Source organism: Doryrhamphus excisus, linkage group LG1 (genome assembly GCF_037039965.1).
Source record: "Doryrhamphus excisus strain RoL-2023G ecotype Guam linkage group LG1, RoL_Dexc_Guam_v1.1, whole genome shotgun sequence".
In the NCBI taxonomy this organism is placed as follows: domain Eukaryota; kingdom Metazoa; phylum Chordata; class Actinopteri; order Syngnathiformes; family Syngnathidae; genus Doryrhamphus; species Doryrhamphus excisus.
In genome coordinates this window covers 4,647,481-4,671,990 of record NC_136357.1, presented here as the reverse complement: position 1 = coordinate 4,671,990, position 24,510 = coordinate 4,647,481, and the positions used below count along the sequence as shown (strand labels likewise).

The window sequence follows — 24,510 nt, the reverse complement described above, 5'->3', positions numbered from 1 at the left end:
GTGTGGCCTGCGCGCAAACCACTTGTCCACTGTGCATGCTGTTGTTTTTAATGGTATTATTATTTTTTTGTATTAATGTCATTTGGAGACATTCATTCATTTTCTACCGCTTATCCTCACGAAGGTCACGGGGGTGCTGGAGCCTATCCCAGCCGAGATGCCCGAATGGGAATCGAATTTGAGTCACTAATCACTAATCACTCATTGTGAGTCGACAATCTACATAAAAACTTTCAAGCATTGCTTAAAAAAAAATAAATAAAAAAAGTAAAAAAAAAAAAAAATCTCCCGCTTCTCTGTCCTATTAAAGTCAGACAGGCCTTGTTGTAGCCACAGCTTTACATCTACATCTTTATCACTCTGTTGTAAACACATGCAGCCTCCACGTTCTGGCGTTCCGAGTCTGTCTCCTTACAATGCCCTCATCAGAGGAGCTGTCAGAGCCAACAATACTGGGAGTGACAGCTTGTGCTGGCACCAAGTTTACGTTACTGGAGCCATTGATGCTCTCCGGGGTGCCGGCTGCCTGCTTTCGCTCACACAATGCCGGGCCAACAATGTGCTCGCATTGTACGGGTCGCAGAGCTGTAGAGGAGAGGGGACAGCGTTCAGCCAGCTAGAAGTTCATTAGACCAACACCGAGTTTCTTTCTGCGGTCTATTTAAATACTCCTGTTTCCTTGCCTGATGGACCGGTCGCCAGCCAATCACAGGGCACATATAGACAAACAACCATTCACACTCACATTCATACCTATGGACAATTTGGAGTCGCTAATTAACCTAGCATGTTTTTGGAATGTGGCAGGAAACCGGAGTACCCGGAGAAAACCCACGCATGCACGGGGGAGAACATTTAAACTCCACAGAGATGGCTGAGGGTGGAATTGAACTCGGGTCTCCTAGCTGTGAGGCCTGCGTGCTAACCACTCATCCAATGTGAAGCCGCTAACAAAACATCTGAAAAAAAAATGCAATAAAATGAGTTGTAGCTGTAGCAAGGTGTCACTACACCAGTAAAGTAGTTCTTCGAGGTAACAATGTTATTCAACGTTAATAATAATAATAATAATAATAGTATTATTAATAATAATAATAACAATAATCATTAATTCTTTCATTCATTCATTTTCTACCACTTATCCTCACAAGGGTTGCAGGGGGTGCTGGAGCCTATCCCAGCATATAGACAAACAACCAGTCACATTCATAGCTGTGAGGCATGCATGCTAATCACTCGACCAACGTGCAGCTGATTTATAACATTTCTTTTTTTAATAACCCTAGTATAAATATATATAGTATAGTATATACTATATAGTATATAGTATTCATTCATTTTCTAGTGCTTTTTCCTCACTAGGGTCGCGGGGGGTGCTGGAGCCTATCCCAGCTGTCTTTGGGCGAGAGGCGGGGTACACCCAGGACTGGTCGCCAGCCAATCACAGGGCACATATAGACAAACAACCATTCACACTCACATTCATACCTGTGGACAATTTGGAGTTGCCAATTAACCTAGCATGTTTTTGGAATGTGGGAGGAAACCGGAGTACCCGGAGAAAACCCACAGGGGAAAAAGTTCTTTCTGCGGTCTATTTAAATTTCCTGCCTGATGAGTGTGCCCTTCTCACCAGGATATATGACCTACACGGAACTTCCAGGTTGTACATCCTTCCTTGTTAAAGCTATGAGCAAAAAAAAATGACACATTCAAATTGAGCTCCATATCTATCCTGCTTCTAATTTTCACATCTAAGAGCAGCCCCCCCCCGTGGTTCAAATAGCTCCTTTTGGTTGGTCCAGAACTACCACGGTCACTGCATGTACTCGGAAATGACTATGACGAAAAACTCAAAAGGGGTGAGAGTTTCTGACTATTATTTTTTCTAGCCTGGATCCAACAATTATTGGCTGCCTGCTGAATAGTTCTGTGTCATTACAGCCCGGCTAAATTATGCTCTTCACTTTATGAGGGAGGCCCTGTCACTCCAAAGAGCCAAAGAGGAGCATAACTAGAAGAAGACAGTCTGGTGTTCACAATGAAAACTGACAAGTGTTCAAGGACATTTCTCTTCTGGTAATGTTCCGTATTAGACTAAACGTCAATTAGCTTGTCAAGGCTGGTTAGTGAAATGTATTCTTCATGCATTGGGGTGGGGTGACTGGTTTATCATGGTCCATCACGTCCTTTGTGAGTCATTCTCCATATATATAAGCGTCCTACAAATCACCTCCATGATGGAGCTGTATGGGTTGGATGATCTTGGCTTGAACGTGAATATTGTCGTTCATGCAGGTTGTTGTATTGTCAGGGTATTAATCCGTCGCAACGGTTCGACTCTCATCTGAGCAGACTTAATCAATTTATGCACAGAAACTAGGTGGGACAGCTGTAGTCTGAGAGCTCGGTGCAATATCCAAACAGTGTTGTGTCAACAACAATCGCCGGGCAGGTGGAAGGACCCGATCTATTGAATCTAAACCTAACGATCTGCATTTGACACCACTAAAGAGCCAACCGTTCCTGTCTGGATTGGATCTTCTTGAACCAAACTCTCAGAATAGAGCTGTCCTATCTAGTCTGACGGAAGCCCCTCCGGTCCCGTGTGAAACCCCGCTGCAAAGTGTGTAAAATGCCGTCGGGATGCTGCGGGAAGAAGGCATCCTTTTGCCCGTGCGGCGGAGATTTGAAACCCGCTGCAAAGTGTATAAAAATAAACAAAGTGTCAACGGGGTAAAGCCCGGAAGTCAGGCACACCCCCTGGATGCCGAAAGCGGCTCGGTGTTTTGCGAGGAGAGGGCGGAAAGCGCAGCCGTGCTTGGAGAACCGCTGCAAAGTGCACTCACTGCCCGCGCTGCAGAGCTTGGAAACCTGCTGTAAAGTGTATAAAATGACGGCGGGTGGAGGGTGCTCGCTGCCCGCGCGGCAGAGCTTGGAAACCTGCTGCAAAGTGTATAAAATGACGGCGGGTGGAGGGCGCTCGCCGCCCGCGCTGCAGAGCTTGGAAACCCGCTGCAAAGTGTATAAAATGGCGGAGGGTGCTCGCTGCCCGCGCGACGGAGCTTGGAAACCCACTGCAAAGTGTATAAAATGACGGCGGGCGGAGGGTGCTCGCTGCCCGCGCGGCAGAGCTTGGAAACCTGCTGCAAAGTGTATAAAATGACGGCGGGCAGAGGGCACTCGCTGCCCGCGCGGCGGAGCTTTGGAACCCGCTGCAAAGTGTATAAAATGACGGCGGGTGGAGGGCGCTCGCTGCCCGTGTGGCGCAGCTTGGAAACCTGCTGCAAAGTGTATAAAATGACGGCGGGTGGAGAGCGCTCGCTGCCCGCGCGGCGGAGCTTTGAAACCCGCTGCAAAGTGTATAAAATGACGGCGGGCGGAGAGTGCTATGCTGCCCGCGCGGCGGAGCTTTGAAACCCGCTGCAAAGTGTATAAAATGACGGCGGGTGGAGGGCGCTTGCTGCCCGCGCGGCGGAGCTTGGAAACCCGCTGCAAAGTGTATAAAATGTCGTCGGGATGCTGCGGGAGGAAGGCATCTCTTTGCCCGCGCGGCGGAGCTTTGAAACCCACTACAAAATGTATAAAATGCCATCCGACGTCTGGTGTGTGTCCCACCTAGTCTTTGAGCACGACCTGATTCTGATTCAGTTCTACAAAGCAGTTCTTGCATTTTATATGAAATCCAGCTTCACTCCATCAACTCATCACATCCTTTCTTTATGTAATTATTCTACAAATGAAAAATGGAGGCAATGATGATTGGTTTGTAAAGGAAAAACAACAAATTTGCAATTATAAAACAGGCTGCGTCTTTTAATATGAACTACAATAGTGTGTTCATTTAATCCCCCCCCCCTTACCTTTTATGTTGACATGTGTTGAGCAAAAGTAATGAAAAAACCTACCTTGGAAGCTGACCCTCAAAAGGTTTTTTTTTTTTTCCTATTACGAGCTCACAATTGATTCTGGCATTACAAGAGAACATCATGTGACTGAGGGTAGATGAGTTTACCAGGAAAGGATTCGCCCAACCCGGCTTGCGGGACTCGTAAAGAGAAATGCCAGAAGGTCAGACGTGGCACAAGTAGCCTGGAGTAGTGGGGACAGAGGAGACATGACACAAACAAAAGACCGCCTTTCAATTTCCGCACGTCCGTACTTCTTACACTTAACATTTTCAAAGTAAGTGCCTTATCATTGAAAAGCATGGCGTCATGCTAGGTTGCTCGTAGCCAACATGTCGGGAATCGAACCATCCTCAAATCATTGCCGTTTTGGCTAGGAAAATAAAAAGAGTGGGGACTAATGAATCATTGCAATTCACAATGGATGCCTCGCATGCTAAGTGAATAATAATAATAATAACATGACAAACATAAACATGACTAAATGACTCAATAATCATAATCACCTCTCATTCTCGGGCGGCACGGCGGTCCCGTGGTTAGCGTGCAGACCTCACAGCTTGGAGACCAGGGTTCAATTCCACCCTCGGCCATCTCTGTGTGGAGTTTGCATGTTCTCTCCGTGCTCTATACTTTAATGGCAGAAAAATGAACCACACATTGGCCAATATTGCACTACTATGTCATTATTTTTGATTTTTTTAATTTTTATTTTTGATTTTTATTTGGGCAAATATATGAAACATTACAGTGCATTTCTTACATCAATCAAAATATAACTTTCCATTATTTACATTTGTATTGTATGCTGAAGCAAAAGCTTATAAATGCCTACCCCTTTTTGCATAGTCTTGTTTTCCCCTGTTATTATTATCATTGTAATATTATTATTGTTATTATCATTGTTGTTATAATTTTTAGCATTATTACCATTATTATTATTATGACCATTGTTATAATCATCATTAATATTACCATTCTCATCATTAAAGTTGTAACAATTTTTGGATTTTTTTTTTATTATTTAATTTTACAGATGGGCGGCACGGCGGACGAGTGGTTAGCACGCAGACCTCACAGCTAGGAGACCAGGGTTCAATTCCACCCTCTGCCATCTCTGTGTGGAGTTTGCATGTTCTCCCCGTGCATGCGTGGGTTTTCTCCGGTTATTCCGGTTTCCTCAAATATTCCAAAAACATGCTAGGTTAATTGGCGACTCCAAATTGTCCATAGGTATGAATGTGAGTGTGAATGGTTGTTTGTCTATATGTGCCCTGTGATTGGCTGGCCACCAGTCCAGGGTGTACCCTACGCCTCTCGCCCGAAGATAGAGCCAAATAGCTAGTAAATTTAATATTCATTGTGTGGAATTTGTGCAATATTTTTTATAAAGCACATTTTTTATATTATATATTATTATTATTATAGGAGACCAGGGTTCAATTCCACCCTTGGCCATCTCTGTGTGGAGTTTGCATGTTCTCCCTGTGCATGCGTGGGTTTTCTCCGGGTACTCCGGTTTCCTCAAATATTCCAAAAACATGCTAGGTTAATTGGTGACTCCAAATTGTCCATAGGTATGAATATGAGTGTGAATGGTTGTTTGTCTATATGTGCCCTTTGATTGGCTGGGCACATATCTCCTCCCAGATGGCCTCACCCCTTTTATTTCACCCCTCACCTGACCCACAGTTCTGGTCCCACCAACCTGCTGTTCGAATGCTTTCTCTGCCGGTGAATTAAAGGCAGCAGGGGGGGGGGGGGTAATGGCAACCGAGCGGAAGTGAGCAGAGACTGACGTCAACTACTTCCTGCACAGCATGGCGGTCACTTCATCACCTGGGTCATTAGTGTAACATCACCGCACCGCACCACAGCCTCCCTCCAACCCCCCCGACTTACCCTTCCCGTTCTTTTCCTTTCTCTTCATCGCAGCTTTTCGTCGCTCTCGCTTTCTCTTGACCTTCAGGTGCGCTCTAAATACCACGGAGGCTGCGGAGAGAAAGATGACAGACCGTGAAGGGTCGCTGTAGGCTGATCATTAGCAGCGCCCCGCGGTTGACTTCAATTAGCCTGCGGAGACGCGGCGCCGCGTTGAGAACATGAAGTCGGGAGGGCGCCGCACCTCTCCTGGATATGCAACCATTTAGATTGAATACTATATTCACTTTTTGGAAGCTGAGATGCTAATACCGGTTCATGCATAACGTTGGAACGTCACACATCTTCATCTTCTTCATCTTCTTTTTAAAAATTGGGTCTACAAGTATGAATTTATTTGGAATTGTCTGTAATTTACAACTGGTAAAAATATATACATCATTGATGGAGTTCAGTTCATATTAGTGCTTTGTATTTCTGACCTACCTTTTGAGTGTTAAGTTGCAGTGTGATGATTATAGCATTCTTTTTAAGATGACACCATGAGTCAGACTGTTAGAGTAATGACCAATTGGAATTTCCAATGGGTGACAAGCTTGTTGTGAGTTCCTTCATAGCTTTTGATTGGCTGCAGGTAATTACAATACGGTAATTGTTTGAATCTTGGATGTGACATCATTGATGGAGTTCAGTTCAGCTCGTATTGGCGCTTTGTATTTCTGACCTACCTTTTTGAGTGTTAAGTTGCTGTGTGATGATTTTAGCCTCCTTTCTTAGATGACACAGTGAGTCAGACTGTTTACAGTAATGACCTTTTGGAATTTTCAATGGGGCGACCAGCTTGTTGTGAGTTCCTTCATAGCTTTTGATTGGCTTCAGGTAATTACAATACGGTAATTGTTTGAATCTTGGAATCTTGGATGTGACATCATTGATATAGAGTTCAGTTCAGCTCGTATTGGTGCTTTGCATTTCTTACCTACCTTTTGAGTGTTAAGTTGCTGTGTGATGATTATAGCATTCCTTCTAAGATGACACCGTGAGTCAGACTGTTTGAGTAATGACCTTTTGGAATTTACTACAGGTGACAAGCTTGTTGTGAGTTCCTTCATAGCTTTTGATTGGCTTCAGGTAATTACAATACGGTAATTGTTTGAATCTTAGAATCTTGGATGTGACATCATTGATGGAGTTCAGTTCATATTGGTGCTTTGTATTTCTGACCTACCTTTTGAGTGTTAAGTTGCTGTGTGATGATTATAGCATTCTTTCTAAAATGACACCGTGAGTCAGACTGTTAGAGTAATGACCTCTTGGAATTTCCTATGGGTGACAAGCTTGTTGTGAGTTCCTTCATAGCTTTTGATTGGCTTCAGGTAATTACAATATGGTAAATCTTAGAATCTTGGATGTGACATCATTGATGGAGTTCAGCTCATATTGGTGCTTTGTATTTCTGACCTACCTTTTGAGTGTTAAGTTGCTGTGTGATGATTATAGCATTCTTTCTAAAATGACACCGTGAGTCAGACTGTTTGAGTAATGACCTTTTGGAATTTCCAATGGGTTGACAAGCTCGTTGTGAGTTCCTTCATAGTTTTTGATTGGCTTCAGGTAATTACAATACGATAATTGTTTGAATCTTGGAATCTTTGATGTGACATCATTCAACTCGTATTGGTGCTTTGTATTTCTGACCTACTTTTTGAGTGTTAAGTTGCTGTGTGATGATTATAGCCTTCTTTCTTAGATGACACTGGGAGTCAGACTGTTTACAGTAATGACCTCTTGGAATTTCTGATGGGTTGACAAGCTCGTTGTGAGTTCCTTCATAGCTTTTGATTGGCTTCAGGTAATTACAATACGGTAATTGTTTGAATCTTGGAATCTTGGATGTGACATCATTGATGGAGTTCAGTTTAACTCGTAATGGTGCTTTGTATTTCTTACCTACTTTTTGAGTGTTAAGTTGCTGTGTGATGATTATAGCCTGCTTTGAAGTGGAAACCGGAACCGGGAGTCAATGTACCACGGCTCTGTCGCCCCTCTATGACATCATCAGTGGTTGACTCTGTAGTTCTTTGCTAACTAACACCGTTACGCCACACAACTCTGATCACGGCTGCGTAATAACCCACTCATAAATACGTCGTTAGCAACGAACAAAGGTGTCGTTCTCCTCCAGTCCTTCCTTGCCTCATAAAAACAAAATAAAACTGATGTTGAATGTCCATTTATCCACTTTATTGATCATTTATATTCGATTGTTCTGTATTAAAATTATTTTGTCTTTAAATACTTGGGTGTCTGGGAAAGATTCATTGGATTTATTAGAAGAATTGTTTACATTTTTTGTAGGGTTTAATCACAAAAACCGAGGTTCCACAGTATTTGGACTAGGAAAATTTTTTTTTTACCAATGCAATATTCAAAGTTACCGAGAGATGGAAATGCTATTACGCGCTGTTCAAATATTAAGCATTTACTATTTACTGTACGTACTTTTGATGAATGTTTGACTGCATTCGCAAACTCGATAAATATAGCTCAATATGTTTTTGTTCAGAAATACATTTTTTGTTACGAAGCTGAAATTAAGCTCGGCTGTGTGCATTTTAAATAAGAACGACTATTGAGAGAGGAGGGCAGAAATGGAAAAAAGCAGACATTTTAGGCGTCACAAAGAAATAGCGTGTGTGTGTGTGTGTGTATACATGAACGTGTGCAGCAACAACTCAGACTATCAACAAGGGTGACAGCACGGCAACGCTGATTGTTGGTAATGTATGTGTGTGTGTGTGTGTGTGTGTGTGTGTGTATATGTCAAGAGCAGGACAATTATGTAGATCTCCTCTTGTGTGGCTACACTCTCCTCCCTCGACCCCCTACGGCGGCCTGATGGGCTACAGCCTTTCATTTGCTCATTGTGGTAATTGGTGCGTGCGAGGGAGAGAGGTACATGTGTTCTGCTCTCCCTTCCCGCGTCTGTCAGAGAATTAGAAAATGGAATTCTCTGAAGAGCTTCTGCCGTCCTCATCCAATCTTGACACATTCTCACGATTTCGCTCGGGTGACACGTTTCCCTTTCCTGACATTTATATTTCCAATTCCAAAAAAAAATTAATTCACATTGAGATCCATTTTGGAAGCATTCATTTAAACAATCTGATATTAAATGAATATGTGCTGCAATTAAATTAAGTTGTTGCTGCAGGTCATATTCTCAATGAGTATGTAAAAAATTGTTTATGATAAGAAATCACAGCCTTTCAATTTGTTTTTTTTTTTAATTTATTAGCATCCCTGCGGGATCATTAATTCCCTTTTAATATGAAATTAAATTTGAAAACCAATTCCATATGACCAGTAGTTGAACTCCACTGTGTTTTTTATTAGTAAACACGCCTGTTATCAGCTACTAGTTAACGTGTCGTCACAACTGAAATTATTTCAATTATGAATCAATTATTCTCTTTCATTGTGCCTCTCAAATTTGGTGATGAACATTATAACAATAGACCATAGATACACATGCACATGCATGATGGATAAGAGGGGCCCCATTCTGTGTAATGATCACTAGGTGGGTCCTTTTTTTCTCCTCTTTTTCCATCCCGATGCTTTATTTACATTCAAGTCAAATCAGTCCCTTTTTTCAAAAACAGCACACAATCCCCTGTGGTGATTTTCTTTAAAAAAAAACCCAAAAAAAACAGACATCCGTTCTGCACTGAAAACATAATATTTGGCAAACCTGATTTAGTACCCTAAGCTCATTCGTTCATTTTGCTCGAGTCCATCCCAGCTGAGTTTAGTCGAGAAGTGTGAATATTGACCACTGAATATTGACCACTTTTCCATTTGAGAACAAAAGTCCAACACATTCGTTGTCTTTACCGTACAACAGGGGTCTCAAATGTGGCCCGCATGACACTAGTTTGAGGCCCCCGCCTTGATATGAAAGTTTAATGTTAGTGCGGCCCGCGCAAGTTTGATATGGATGCTGTATGGTATCATGTACCCAGAAAAAATTATTCCGTTTGATTAATGTTCATGTTAAAGGTTAAATAACTGTTAATAGTTATCCTCCCTATCCGTGTGGAAGTGGTACGTTTTTGGCTATTTAAGTTTAAAGGAAATAACTTGAAGGCAAGCAGCTTACGTGTGCATTACCGCCCTCTGTGGAACAGAATGTAAACCAGGGGTCTCAAACACGCGGCCCGCGGGCCAAATGTGGCCCGCAGGACACCAGTTTGAGGCCTCCGCCTTGATATGAACGTTTAATGTTAGTGCGGCCCGCGCAAGTTTGATATGGATGCTGTATGGTATCATGTACCCAGATGAACATTGATTAATGTTCATGTTAAAAGGTTAAATAACTGTTAATAGTTATCCTCCCTATCCGTGTGGAAGTGGTAAGTTTTTGGCTATTTAAGTTTAAAGGAAATAACTTTAAGGCTACCGTTTAGGTCGCTATCTCTCTAGTTTGCGAGTTAGCATGTGTCTCAAGACCTTGCAGTTGCGCAATATGTTGTAAATAAAAAGAGTATAAATGTGACTATAGTCGTGTTTTGTCATGTCTACAGGGCTCTAATAATGCTTTGTTCATTTTAATCTGAAAAAAATAATTTGTCTACCCACCAACTATATGTGGTTTCTTAAGTTTTTATTATTTGCTGTTTTATTATTATTATATCTATTTATTTATTACTGATTGATTGATTTTCTTTATTCTTGATTTGTTTATTTATTTTTCATCTTATTTTGTTTAGAAAAACAGTGGAATGTTTTATCAGAGCTTTTATTGTAGAAAATCGGAACCAAAGCACTGAAAAAGTTTGTATATTTTTCTGTTTTTGAATGAATGTTTGGTGGGAATTTGACGTTTGATGTTTTTGTCCGACTACTCCAGGGCAGCTGTGGTTACGGATGTAGTTTACCACCACCAGAGTGTCAATAATGGGCTCACTTCATTGTGAAGCACTTAGGGTGCATCCAATCTAATCCATTCTCCACAAGATAACTGATTTTAAATCATATGTTGTCAACCGGCTGCATGGCGACCGAGTGGTTAGCACGCAGGCCTCACAGCGAAGAGACCCGAGTTCAATTCCACCCTCCATTCCATCTCTGTGTGGAGTTTGCATGTTCTCCGGTTTCCTCCCACATTCCAAAAACATGCTAGGTTAATTAGCGACTCCAAATTGTCCATAGGTATGAATGTGAGTGTGAATGGTTGTTTGTCTATATGTGCCCTGTGATTGGCTGGCGACCAGTCCAGGGTGTACCCCGCTTCTCTCGCCCGAAGATAGATCCAAATAGCCAAATTTAATATTCACTGTGTGGAATTTGTGCAACATTTTTTTTATAAAGCACATATTTTATATTATATATTATTATATTAGGATGACTTGAATTATTGTATGAATACCTAAGCTGTGTAAGGACGGCAATGTATGATAAGAAAAGAAGCTATTTGTTTGATTCTGTTATTCTTGGATATTGTGTGTGAATGTCAATAAAGTAAAAAAAAAAATAGCATGTAAGGTTTTGTGAAGATGAGGAAGGTTAGAAGAAAATACCATATTTTGAAGGACTCGTGGGTGGGTTTTTTCATAAAGTGTACTTATCAATGAAAGTAACCGCTTTGCACCATTTTATGACAGTCGGCAACGTGTGTGCGCGTGTACGAAGACATCACAGTACTATCTTCACCCCGAGGTCAGTCTTTTCAAAGGTACGAGAAAGGCTCTGTGATCTGTGCTCATGCTCGGCCAATCACTGAAGGGGAAGAAGAATAGAGAACACGCTAAACCTCTGACCTTTCAATGGAACGGCGCCGTGCGCATGAGGTGAGGGGCTCATCATGGGGGAGGAGGAGGAGTGCAAGGTGAGGGTAGTCAAACACAGTGGGTACAGCAGGTGGGGTGCAGAGTGGGCGTGGGGGATGGGGGCGGGGGGGTTTGCGTTGCTTGAGGCAAAAGGGGAGGTGAAGAGAAGGTGGGGAGGGGAAGAGAGTTACTGTGCGACACGGGGGGGGTTGCGAGGAAGTAGAGAAGGAGGAGGCTTTCTTTGTAAGGCAGGAAAGATGAAGAAGGTGGAATCGGAGAGAGAGGTGTGAGTGTCAGGAGAGAAATGGAGGAGCGTGACGGTGAGAGAAAGGGAAGAAGGTGCTACATAGGGACTGGAAATGAGACGAGTGACATCTGGAGAAGGTGAAAGAACGACAAGAGAGGAAGAGGAATAGGGAGAGGAAGCAGCGCCAGGAAAGAATAACACTACATTCTCACATCCCCCCCTTCCGGGATGAGCTCAGGGTTGCACTTGATGACGCCCCAACAGGCTCTTGTCAATATGGATTTACTTGTACGCTCAACAGCTGACTGAACAAGACGAGCGTCCGTCTGTCAATATTAATGATCTTGTAAATACTCTTTTTTTTTACCAAAATGGAGCATGAGGCATCTACTACTTTTATCCACGACTCCCTCAAAACGCATCTGACTGCATCCTCCGATTTTCTCCAGGGGTCTCAAACATGCGGCCCCGCGGGCCAAATGTGGCCCGCAGGACACTAGTTTGAGGCCCCCGCCTTGATATGAAAGTTTAATGTTAATGCGGCCCGCGCAAGTTTGATATGGATGCTGTATGGTATCATGTACCCAGAAAAAATTATTACGTTTGATTAATGTTCATGTTAAAGGTTAAATAACTGTTAATAGTTATCCTCCCTACCCGTGTGGAAGTGGTACGTTTTTGGCTATTTAAGTTTAAAGGAAATAACTTGAAGGCTACCGTTTAGGTCGCTAGCTCTCTAGTTTGCGAGTTAGCATGTGTCTCAAGACCCTGCAGTTGCGCAATATGTTGTACATAAAAAAAAGTATATAATATTTTATTTGATGAATATTTATTTTGGTATTCCATATCTATATATGCGTCCAATATCATATCTATATATATATCCGATAATCATCGGTACCGAAATCAGCATAAAAATGCAATATCAGTAGATTTTTTTCCCGATCATGAAATCTGATATTAAAAAAAATATTGTAAACAACACATATGTGTTCATTCCACCCCAGGAGATATGTCATGTTACTTATATCGGTATCGGAATTGAGAGTTGGAGAACATCGGTATATTGTTTTTGGGCAAAAAAGCCAATAATAATCCCCAATATGTATATGTATATATGTAAATATATATTCATTCATTCATTTTCTACCGCTTATCCTCACGAGGGTCGCGGGGGGGCTGGAGCCTATCCCAGCTGTCTTCAGGCGAGAGGCGGGGTACACCCTGGACTGGTGGCCAGCCAATCACAGGGCACATATAGACAAACAACCATTCACACTCACATTCATACCTATGGACAATTTGGAGTCGCTAATTAACCTAGCATGTTTTTGGAATGTGGGAGGAAACCGGAGTACCCGGAGAAAACCCACGCATGCACGGGGAGAACATGCAAACTCCACACAGAGATGGCCGAGGGTGGAATTGAACCCTGGTCTCCTATAATAATAATATATAATATAAAAAATATGTACTTATAAAAAAATGTTGCACAAATTCCACACAATGAATATTAAATTTGGCTATTTGGCTCTATCTTCGGGCGAGAGGCGGGGTACACCCTGGACTGGTGGCCAGCCAATCACAGTGCACATATAGACAAACAACCATTCACACTCACATTCATACCTATGGACAATTTGGAGTCGCTAATTAACCTAGCATGTTTTTGGAATGTGGGAGAAAACCCACGCATGCATGGGGAGAACATGCAAACTCCACACAGAGATGGCCGAGGGCGGGATTGAACTCAGGTGTCTTAGCTGTGAGGTCTGCGCGCTAACCACTCGACCACCGTGCATCCCTAAATATATATTATATATGAAAATATATATATATTGGAGTGAGGCAGGATTAAAGTACTAACATATTATATCTACTCTAATGAAGTATTTGTTTATATACTATGTGTATATATGTGTGTGTTTTGCTGTTCGGGCTGCTTGCTTGCCGTAAACTAACGCTGCAAATAAGACAAGATAATTATTGAGTGGTTGTTTTGTGTTGTTGCTATAATACACACTCATACTGTACTATCTTTATGGTTCCATTAGCAAAGCGTGTATCTGTACTGAGAGCATACTCAACATGATTGTTACCGACGTGAGGCCTCTGTCGCTTCAGTACAACGATCCGCACCCTTTAATCCAGGTTACACTCTCTTCCCTCAAGGACATATTTTTACAAAGCTCACGGAGAGAAAATATGAAGAGATTTTCATAGAAGTGAAGGCTGCAATTAACGCAAACAACAGCAAACGTGATCTCACTGCTGATGTACGCAGACCGATATTGAAACAAATCTTGTTTCTTCATTTGGATTTATTGATAAGCAGTAGAAAATGAATGAATTAATGAATATTTAGTATTATTTATTTATTCTTCCAACAGCTTGGGTCCCTTAAACTCCCTTAAAATGCTTTATTTTTTCACTTTTTATTAACAAATACTAATCGGGAAATCGGGGAAAAAAAATTTATTTAATAATTTTAACGTTTTTCCCTTAAAAGTATGCCTTTTATGTTCATGCCCATATAAATAAACAAACAAAGAAAATGAATGAATATTTAGTATTATTTATTTATTCTTCCAACAGCTCGGGTCCCTTAAACAACAAAAATGCCTTATTTTTTCACTTTTTATAAACAAATAGTCATATTTTGGAGGTGCACGTCATATATATTTTGTGTACAATTATTGTTTTTCTAAATTATTTATTGTTTAACATTATTTTAACACAATATTCAAGGGGCAAGCTGATGTTTGTGCGCTTATTTCCTCCATCAGTTCAATTCTAATTCTGGTGGAAATTAAAAATGTGTTTTTGTTCATCGAAAAAAAAAAAAATTAATAATTTAAACATTTTTTCCCTGAAAAGTATGCCTTTTATGTTCATGCCCATATAAATAAACAAACAAAGAAAATGAATGAATATTTAGTATTATTTATTTATTCTTCCAACAGCTCGGGTCCCTTAAACAACAAAAAATGCCTTATTTTTTCACTTTTTATTAACAAATACTAATATTTTGGAGGTGCACATCATATATATTTTGTGTACAATTATTGTTTTACTAAATGATTTATTATTTAACATTGTTTTAACAGAATATTCAAGAGGTAAACTGATGTTTGTGCGCTTATTTCCTCCATCAGTTCAATTCTAATTCTGGTGGAAGTTAAAAATGTGTTTTTGTTCATCGAAAAAAAAAAAAAAATTAATAATTTTAACATTTTTTCCCTGAAAAGTATGCCTTTTATGTTCATGCCCATATAAATAAACAAACAAAGAAAATGAATGAATATTTAGTATTATTTATTTATTCTTCCAACAGCTTGGGTCCCTTAAACAACAAAAATGCCTTATTTTTTCACTTTTTATTAACAAATACTAATATTTTGGAGGTGCACATCATATATATTTTGTGTACAATTATTGTTTTACTAAATGATTTATTATTTAACATTGTTTTAACAGAATATTCAAGAGGTAAACTGATGTTTGTGCGCTTATTTCCTCCATCAGTTCAATTCTAATTCTGGTGGAAATTAAAAATGTGTTTTTGTTCATCGAAAATTTTTTTTTTTAATAATTTTAACATTTTTCCCTGAAAAGTATGCCTTTTATGTTCATGCCCATATAAATAAACAAACAAAGAAAATGAATGAATATTTAGTATTATTTATTTATTCTTCCAACAGCTCGGGTCCCTTAAACTCCCTTAAAATGCCTTATTTTTTCACTTTTTATTAACAAATAGTCATATTTTGGAGGTGCACATCATATATATTTTGTGTACAATTATTGTTTTTCTAAATTATTTATTGTTTAACATTATTTTAACACAATATTCAAGGGGCAAGCTGATGTTTGTGCGCTTATTTCCTCCAGCAGTTCAATTCTAATTCTGGTGGAAATTAAAAATGTGTTTTTGTTCATCGAAAAAAAATATTTTTATTTAATAATTTTAACATTTTTCCCTGAAAAGTATGCCTTTTATGTTCATGGCAATATAAATAAACAAACAAAGGCCGCTAACTCTACTTTAGATTAGATTACTTTAGCATTGGTGCCAGATTGACACCAGATGTCCATGCCTTGTTTGACATTACTCTCGTATATTGTTTGCCATAACTAAAAGGTTCCATAAAAAGTTATAATAAAATATGTACAGTATGATTTTGCATCGTTTATTTTGAATTTGGAGTGTTTGATAAAGTCTTAACGTCTAGAATTGTTTTTTTTTTCTTACCGAAGTCCGCACATAATAGAGAGAAAAAGGTGTCACTGACAGCAAGGAAGTGATCTCGATCAATGTGCTCAAAGTGGTGGGTGGGTGAGGGCGGGGGGGGGGGGAGGGGGGGAATCAAGACAATATTTTTGCACGCCTACTGCTGTTCACCACCTGTGTAATATTTTGCAACAAAGGTTCCTAGCAACAGTCGTCGAGGAGATGCACACCTGTTTGATCTGCTGCGACCCTCTGTGATAAGTGGTCCCCGTAACCATGCCGACCACGATATGGGGGGGGGGGGGTACAGATGCATAGGGCGCTATTGAATAGACCTTGGATTGTCATCCTGACAACATGGAATCACACATGCACACGCATTTATGATAACTCGAGCATACATTCCTCACACCTGCAAGCGTACTCGCATATATTGGCAAACGTGTGAACAAGGTCTTTCATAAAAATATAATACTGCAACACTTTTTTTTGATAACTAATGTGTGTGTGTGTTACTCACAATGAGAAGGTGCACCAGGAAGATGCTAACAAAGTGTTTCTTGCCCTGTGGGAGACAAATTACCAGTTGTGGTTAATCATTATGGGATACGCAAAGATGCATTGTTAGGTAAGATGACCACCGCTATCAGATGTTGTGTTTTCAACCTTTTTTTGTGAATAGTAGCTATAATTATTCATTCATTTTCTACCGCTTATCCTCATGTGGCAGGGTACACACCCTGGACTGGTAGCCAGCCAATCACAGCGCACATATAGACAAACAACCATTCACACTCACATTCATACCTATGGACAATTTGGAGTCGCCAATTAACCTAGCATGTTTTTGGAATGTGGGAAGAAATCGGGAAAAAACCATCCCATGCACGGGGAGAACATGCAAACTCCACACAGAGATAGCCGAGGGTGGAACTGAACCCTGGTCTCCTAGCTGCGTGCTAACCACTCGAACACCGTGCAGCCCTGAATATATTCATTAATTCATTCATTTTCTACTGCTTATCCTCACGAGGGTCGCAATGCTGGAGCCTATCCCAGCTGTCTTTGGGCGAGAGGCGGGGTACACCCTGGACTGGTCGCCAGCCAATCACAGGGCACATATAGACAAACAACCATTCACACTCACATTCATACCTATGGACAATTTGGAGTCGCCAATTAACCTAGCATGTTTTTGGAATGTGGGGAAGAAATCGGAGAAAACCCTCCCATGCACGGGGAGAACATGCAAACTCCACACAGAGATAGCCGAGGGTGGAATTGAACCCTGGTCTCCGAGCTGTAAGGTCTGCGCGCTAACCACTCGATCACCGTGCAACCCTGAATATAATTCATTCATTCATTCATTTTCTACCGCTTTTTCCTCACGAGGGTAGCGGGGGTGCTGGAGCCTATCCCAGCTGGCGGGGTACACCCTGGACTGGTCGCCAGCCAATCACAGTGTGACTTATACTCCGGAGCGACTTATAGTCCAGAAAATACGGTAGTTTGTAAAATAAATCACCTGCAAAAATGCGACTTATGTATGTTTTTTTTCTACCGAATTATGCATTTTTGGCCTTGTGCGACTTATAGTCCAGAAAATACGGTACTTTGTAAAATAAATTACCCGCAAAAATGCGACTCGAGTGCAACTTATGTATGTTTTTTTCTACCTAATTATACATTTTTGGCCTTGTGCGACTTATAGTCCAGAAAATACAGTAGTTTGTAAAATAAATTACCCGCAAAAAAAGGAACTCCAGTTCGACTTGTGTATGTTTTTTTTCTACAGAATTATGAATTTTTGGCCTTGTGCGACTTATAGTGCGGAAAATATGGTACTTTGTAAAATAAATTACCCGCAAAAAATGCGACTCGAGTGCAACTTATGTATGTTTTTTTCTACCTAATTATACATTTTTGGCCTTGTGCGACTTATGTCCAGAAAATACAGTAGTTTGTAAAATAAATTACCCACAAAAACTACGACTCCAGTTCGACTTATGTTTGTTTTTTCTACAGAATTATGCATTTTTAGCCTTGTGCGACTTATAGTCCAGAAAATACGGTACTTTGTAAAATAAATTACCCGCGAAAAATGCGACTCGAGTGCAACTTATGTATGTTTTTTTCTACCTAATTATACATTTTTGGCCTTGTGCGACTTATACTCTGGAGCGACTTATAGTCCAGAAAATACGGTAGTTTGTAAAATAAATTAAGAAACGCTGTGCAAAAAATGCGACTTATGTATGTTTTTTTCTACCGAATTATGCATTTTTGGCCTTTGCCTTCCTCCGGAGCGACTTATAGTCCAGAAAATACGGTATATGCTGAGAGCTATATGCTACATGAGTTTGAACTTGACTTTATTGCTCAGTCTGCGTCTTCATGTGCCCTGTTGAAAATGTTTGAATGGATGGATAATCATATATATATATATATATATACGTATATAAAAAAAATCGGTAAATCAGAAAACGGTGACAAACTCCAACACACTGTCCCCCTGACTTTTTGTTGTCCAAACAACAACTTCACACAAAAATCAGGTGTGCAGTGTGCGATTGCAGAGAGCAAGGCAGCAGCTCCTCACACAGGAAATGCAGATACATGAATAACAGCCATACAACGCCCACACAAAGAAGCTTTCCGTGGAGTTGTGCGGAAAAAGCTTACGAAGCTGTAATAACCTTAGCGGGACAGCCGAGGGAGAGGAGTGTCCGTTCTGTTCCCGCTGAGAGTGCAGGATGAGGAAGACGGGGCAGCAGCGGCGCAGCAGCGGCGCAGCAGCGGCGCACCAGCGCTGTCACAACCACACGCTCGGCTTCTGCCGCCACTGATTGCGATTGTTGTTCAAACAAGGCCGACAGCTGCCACAAACACCTCGTGTGGCACACGCACACACACACACACAAAAACACTCAGCGTGGTAACATTTTTCTGTCACACTTTATGGTACCCAATTATCTTTTTTTTTTGGGTTCTCGCACCCCCCCTGATAAGATGGTGGCCACTGTGATTGCCCTCTGCTCTCTGCTAAGTATGATGGCTCAATCACTCTGCAATGCTGACGAAATAGGAGGCATTGGGGGAACACATTCATCCAGGCCACACAACCCAAGGTACAACATACAAAACTGCTTAGGCTAAAATGCTAAAATAAAAATAGCATCATGTTGCTAAATGGAGTTACCAAAATATAAGAAACAGCGCGGTTCCGTACTATACTACGTTATAAACATAATGTTGAATTAATTTTAAAAGCTTGGAATTTACGATGAATGTCGATAATGTTTGGTACCGATTATTATCGGCCCAAAATCAGCATAAAAATATTATATCGGTTGATAAATGGAGTTACCAAAATATAAGAAACAGCGCGGTTCCGTACTATACTACGTTATAAACATATTGTTGAATTAATTTTAAAAGCTTGGAATTTACGATGGATGTCCGATAATGTTTGGTACCGATTATTATCGGCCCAAAATCAGCATAAAAATATTATATCGGTTGATAAATGGAGTTATCAAAATATAAGAAACAGCGCGGTTCCGTACTATACTACGTTATAAACATATTGTTGAATTAATTTTAAAAGCTTGGAATTCACGATAATGTTTGGTACCGATTTATTATCGGCCCAGAATCAGCATAAAAATGTTATATCGGTTGATAAATGGAGTTACCAAAATATAAGAAACAGTGCGGTTCCGTACTATACTACGTTATAAACATAATGTTGAATTAATTTTAAAAGCTTGGAATTTACGATGGATGTCCGATAATGTTTGGTACCGATTATTATCGGCCCAAAATCAGCATAAAAATGTGATATCGGTTGATAAATGGAGTTACCAAAATATAAGAAACAGCGCGGTTCCGTACTATACTACGTTATAAACATATTGTTGAATTAATTTTAAAAGTTTGGAATTTACGATGGATATCCAATAATGTTTGGTACCGATTATTATCGGCCCGAAATCAGCATAAAAATGTTATATCGGTTGATAAATGGAGTTACCAAAATATAAGAAACAGTGCGGTTCCGTACTATACTACGTTATAAACATATTGTTGAATTAATTTTAAAAGCTTGGAATTTACGATAATGTTTGGTACCGATTATTATCGGCCCAAAATCAGCATAAAAATGTGATATGGGTTGATAAATGGAGTTACCAAAATATATGAAACCGTGCGGTTCCGTACTATACTACGTTATAAACATATTGTTGAATTAATTTTAAAAGTTTGGAATTTACGATGGATATCCAATAATGTTTGGTACCGATTATTATCGGCCCGAAATCAGCATAAAAATGTTATATCGGTTGATAAATGGAGTTACCAAAATATAAGAAACAGCGCGGTTCCGTACTATACTACGTTATAAACCTATTGTTGAATTAATTTTAAAAGCTTGGAATTTACGATAATGTTTGGTACCGATTATTGTCGGCCCGAAATCAGCATAAAAATGTGATATCGGTTGATATCGATATCAGACTTTTTCCCCATTCATGAACACTGATATTCAAAAAAAAATGCTGTATACAACACATATGTGTTCATTCCACGACAGCACATATGTCATGTTACACATATCGATATCGGTATCGAGGGTTGGACAATATCGGACCGATATCGGTTTTCGGGGAAAAAGATCAATATCAGACATCACTAAGGTTTTTAGTATAAAACAGCAGGTTGTTTACATTCATTATAATTGAAAAAAAACTATATATAAACATATATTGTACATAAAAGTACATATTATTATTTATTTAGTATAATTTATTCATTCTTCCAACAGCTCGGGTCCCTTAAACAACAAAAATGCCTCTTTTTTTCCACTTTATCAGCATAAAAATGTGATATCGGTTGATATTGATATCAGACTTTTTCCCCTATCATGAACATTGATATTAAAAAAATGCTGTATATGTGTTCATTCCACCACGGGACATATGTCATGTTACATATATCGATATCGGTATGCTGAAATGCTGTATATGTGTTCATTCCACCACAGGACATATGTCATGTTACATATATTAATATTGGTATCGAGAGTTGGACAATATTGACATATCGGTTTTCAGCAAAAAGGCCAATATCGAACATTCACTAAGATTTACCCAAGCAGGTTTTTAGTATAAAACAGCAAGTTGTTTACATTCATTATAATTGAAAACAACTACATATAAACATATATTGTACATAAAAGTACATTATACAGTATAGACACCATTAAAGCAAACACTTTCATAGAAGTGTACGCAGTAACTGATGTTTTGGAACAAATCCTGTTACTGGGTTTTTCTTGATTTGTATTTATTTATTTAGTATTATTTATTTATTCTTCCAACACCTCAGGTCCCTTAAACAACAAAAATGCCTCTTTTTTTCCACTTTATCAGCATAAAAATGTGATATCGGTTGATATCGATATCAGACTTTTTCCCCCCGATCATGAACATTGATATAAAAAAAAAATGCTGTATACACATATCGATATCGGTATCGAGAGTTGGACAATATTGACATATCGGTTTTCAGCAAAAAGGCCAATATCGAACATTCACTAAGATTTACCCAAGCAGGTTTTTAGTATAAAACAGCAGGTTGTTTACATTCATTATAATTGAAAACAACTATATATAAACATATATTGTACATAAAAGTACATTATATAGACACCATTAAAGCAAACACTATAAAAGCGTATATAAAAATATATCTATTATCCGTCGGCGGTGTCTGACTGACGCTTCGCCAATCATATTGATTAATCATGAAAATAGCGTGCAGATTAATATGTAATCACCATCACCTGCAGTGTTAATCCCTCTTTCATTCTACCACTTTCTCACTCCAGTGTGCTATCTTTACAGGCAGCACCCGCTCTAATCTGTATGCTGTGCGTCTGCAAACACACAAAAAAACAATTCTTCTAAAATGCACCATTAAAAAAAATACATTATTTAAAAAAAAAAAGCGGTAATTTCCAGAATAAAAAATTAAAAACACCGAAGTCTTTTTCCTTTTTCTGTCCTGCTGTTTTATCCTCTTATTTGTGTCCGCCACAGCAGTTGTACATTAATGTGGTGGTAACCAGGCAGCATCTAATTGCAATAATTGGGAGAACGTACCGAGCGGCCTGTTTGAACACCTGTTAGCACAGAATGTCTCCGATGGCTGCACATTTTAGGTGCTGTGTCACACCATTTGGTGCATGCATGTGTGCGTGTGTATGTGGGTGGATGTTCGTGGCCTATGCAAGTGGGACGTTGTGGTTTTTTTTTTGGTTTTTTTTGGTGGTGACGTTGACACCTCTGACCCTTCCAGACGGTACCACTTCACCTTGTGTGATTTGGGTCTTTGATGAAAATGCTACATTTTTACACCTTTTGGGCTGTCATCACTTCCTTGTAATTATTTCATTGTCATTGTATTAGCTATCTAAATAAATTAAATACTGTACAAAAGTTTGATTTCAGGACTTTATGTCAATATTATTAATTTAACTAATTTTCACATTCAGTGGTTTACAAGACGTATTTTTTTGACAATTTTTCATATATTTTATTTCTTTAAAAAAATAGATGAAGTACTCAAATAAACCAGCTTTCTAATTTACTGAGATGCACCTGCTCACTGGAGCTGTCCACATGTGCGGTGCTGAAATATATTTGCTTATTCTTATCTCCAGGCTAAACAATCTCCACTGCCTTTCTCCTAAAAGCAGTAAACGCATCATTTTTATAGAAATCAAATCGGCATTCATTTAAATTCCAACCAAAACACCATAATGTCTGGAATTATGTCTGGAATCATGCAGAACATTGTTTCTGTATAGTTTTGCAAAAACACAAAATCTGTGTGTGTATTTTTTTTAATGCGTTGCAACTGCACACATAGCGGTATTAATTCAATAAGAGGGTTTCTATGTGACCCCAGGGTGCCCAAAGAGCTGCTGGTAATCCATAGCAGGTCACCAGAAGGTTCCAACTCTGCTCGCCTTCAATCAATTCCCTCTGCTGCCATTATTGTTAATTGGAGCGCATCGTTCGTTAGATCAATAATAAAGCCATCATGTTTGGCAGGTTCAAAGGAGCGTGTAAAAGTGTGTACTCTGTACTTTTAAGTTGCTCCACGTACCTGTTGATATCTGCATTTAAACGCCTCCTCGTCTTCATCGCGTCATCTACAACAAGTCATGGTGATTGTCAGTCAAAAACCGAAAGTAATACCATGGCGCGTTTACGTCAAATGGGAATTTAAAATCTCACCTGATAAACGAGAGTCCAAACCCCCACCGAAGCTTCTCACGTCCCGTCCCGCCGGGGTGGTGGAGTCGGAGAGCCGTCTGAAGGTGACCGGAGCCTCCGCTTCTACGCTGCCTGCTCCTTTAAAAAGCCTCCTCCCGTCCAATGGGAGGTCTTTGAGCTTTAAGGAGACCTGACGTCATCACCATGCCTCCACCCCACTTAAATATCAGAGAAATTATCTCGGCATTATTACCCCAAGAAAAGGGTGCGTTTAGGGAAAAGGGGAAAAAAAAGATATAATTCTTTTGCATCTTTTGTAAATTATTTTTTTAAATAATATTTTGCATAAAAAGCAAGTTACAATCATCGCTTCATTGCGCTTCTTGGGGGTAATTTTGCCCATCATTCACAATACTTATTTGAGACATGAACACCTATGTCGAATATTAAACCAAATAAAATACCCATTCCTCCTAAAAAAGTTGTCGGAAAAAGGCTCTAAAAAACACCAACAATGCCCCATTTACATACATATAATGTGCAGTCTGCATAGCAGTGCTAGCAGCGAGCTAGAAGCTAGCTGGCTAGCAGCTAGCTAGTAGGTTGCATGTACCAGTTACTACATGGTCACAACATATCACAATATATATATATATATATATATATATATATATATATATATATATATATATATATACAACCTACTAGCTAGCTGCTAGACGGCTAGCTACTAGCATGTATCTGTGACTACATGGTCACAGCATGTACGTATATATGTACAACCTACTAGCAAGCTGCTAGACGGCTAGCTGCTAGCATTTACCTGTTACTACATGGTCGCAGCATATATATACAACCTACTAGCTAGCTGCTAGACGGCTAGCTACTAGTGTGTACCTGTTACTACATGTTCACAGCATGGATATACAACCTACTAGCTAGCTGCGAGATGGCTAGTTACTAGCATGCACCTGTTACTACATGGTCACAGCATGTATGTACAACCTGCTAGCTACTAGCATGTACCTGTTACTACATGGTAAGATGGTCACAGCATATATATATATACAACCTACTAGCGACCTGCTAGACGGCTAGCTACTAGCATGTACCTGTTACTACATGGTCA

General features: G+C 39.8%; 1 protein-coding gene across 1 annotated transcript; it reads right to left on the bottom strand.

The window, feature by feature from the left end:
• Positions 1 to 271: 271 nt before the first annotated feature.
• LOC131131400 (uncharacterized) lies at positions 272 to 23,543 on the bottom strand. Its single transcript, XM_078795994.1, has 4 exons — positions 23,403 to 23,543; positions 23,272 to 23,317; positions 5,811 to 5,900; positions 272 to 585 (listed from the first exon to the last, which is right to left on the bottom strand). Exons 2-4 carry the CDS (start codon positions 23,285 to 23,287, stop codon positions 356 to 358), a joined length of 336 nt encoding a protein of 111 aa, XP_078652120.1. The 5' UTR covers positions 23,288 to 23,317; positions 23,403 to 23,543; the 3' UTR covers positions 272 to 355.
• Positions 23,544 to 24,510: the final 967 nt, after the last annotated feature.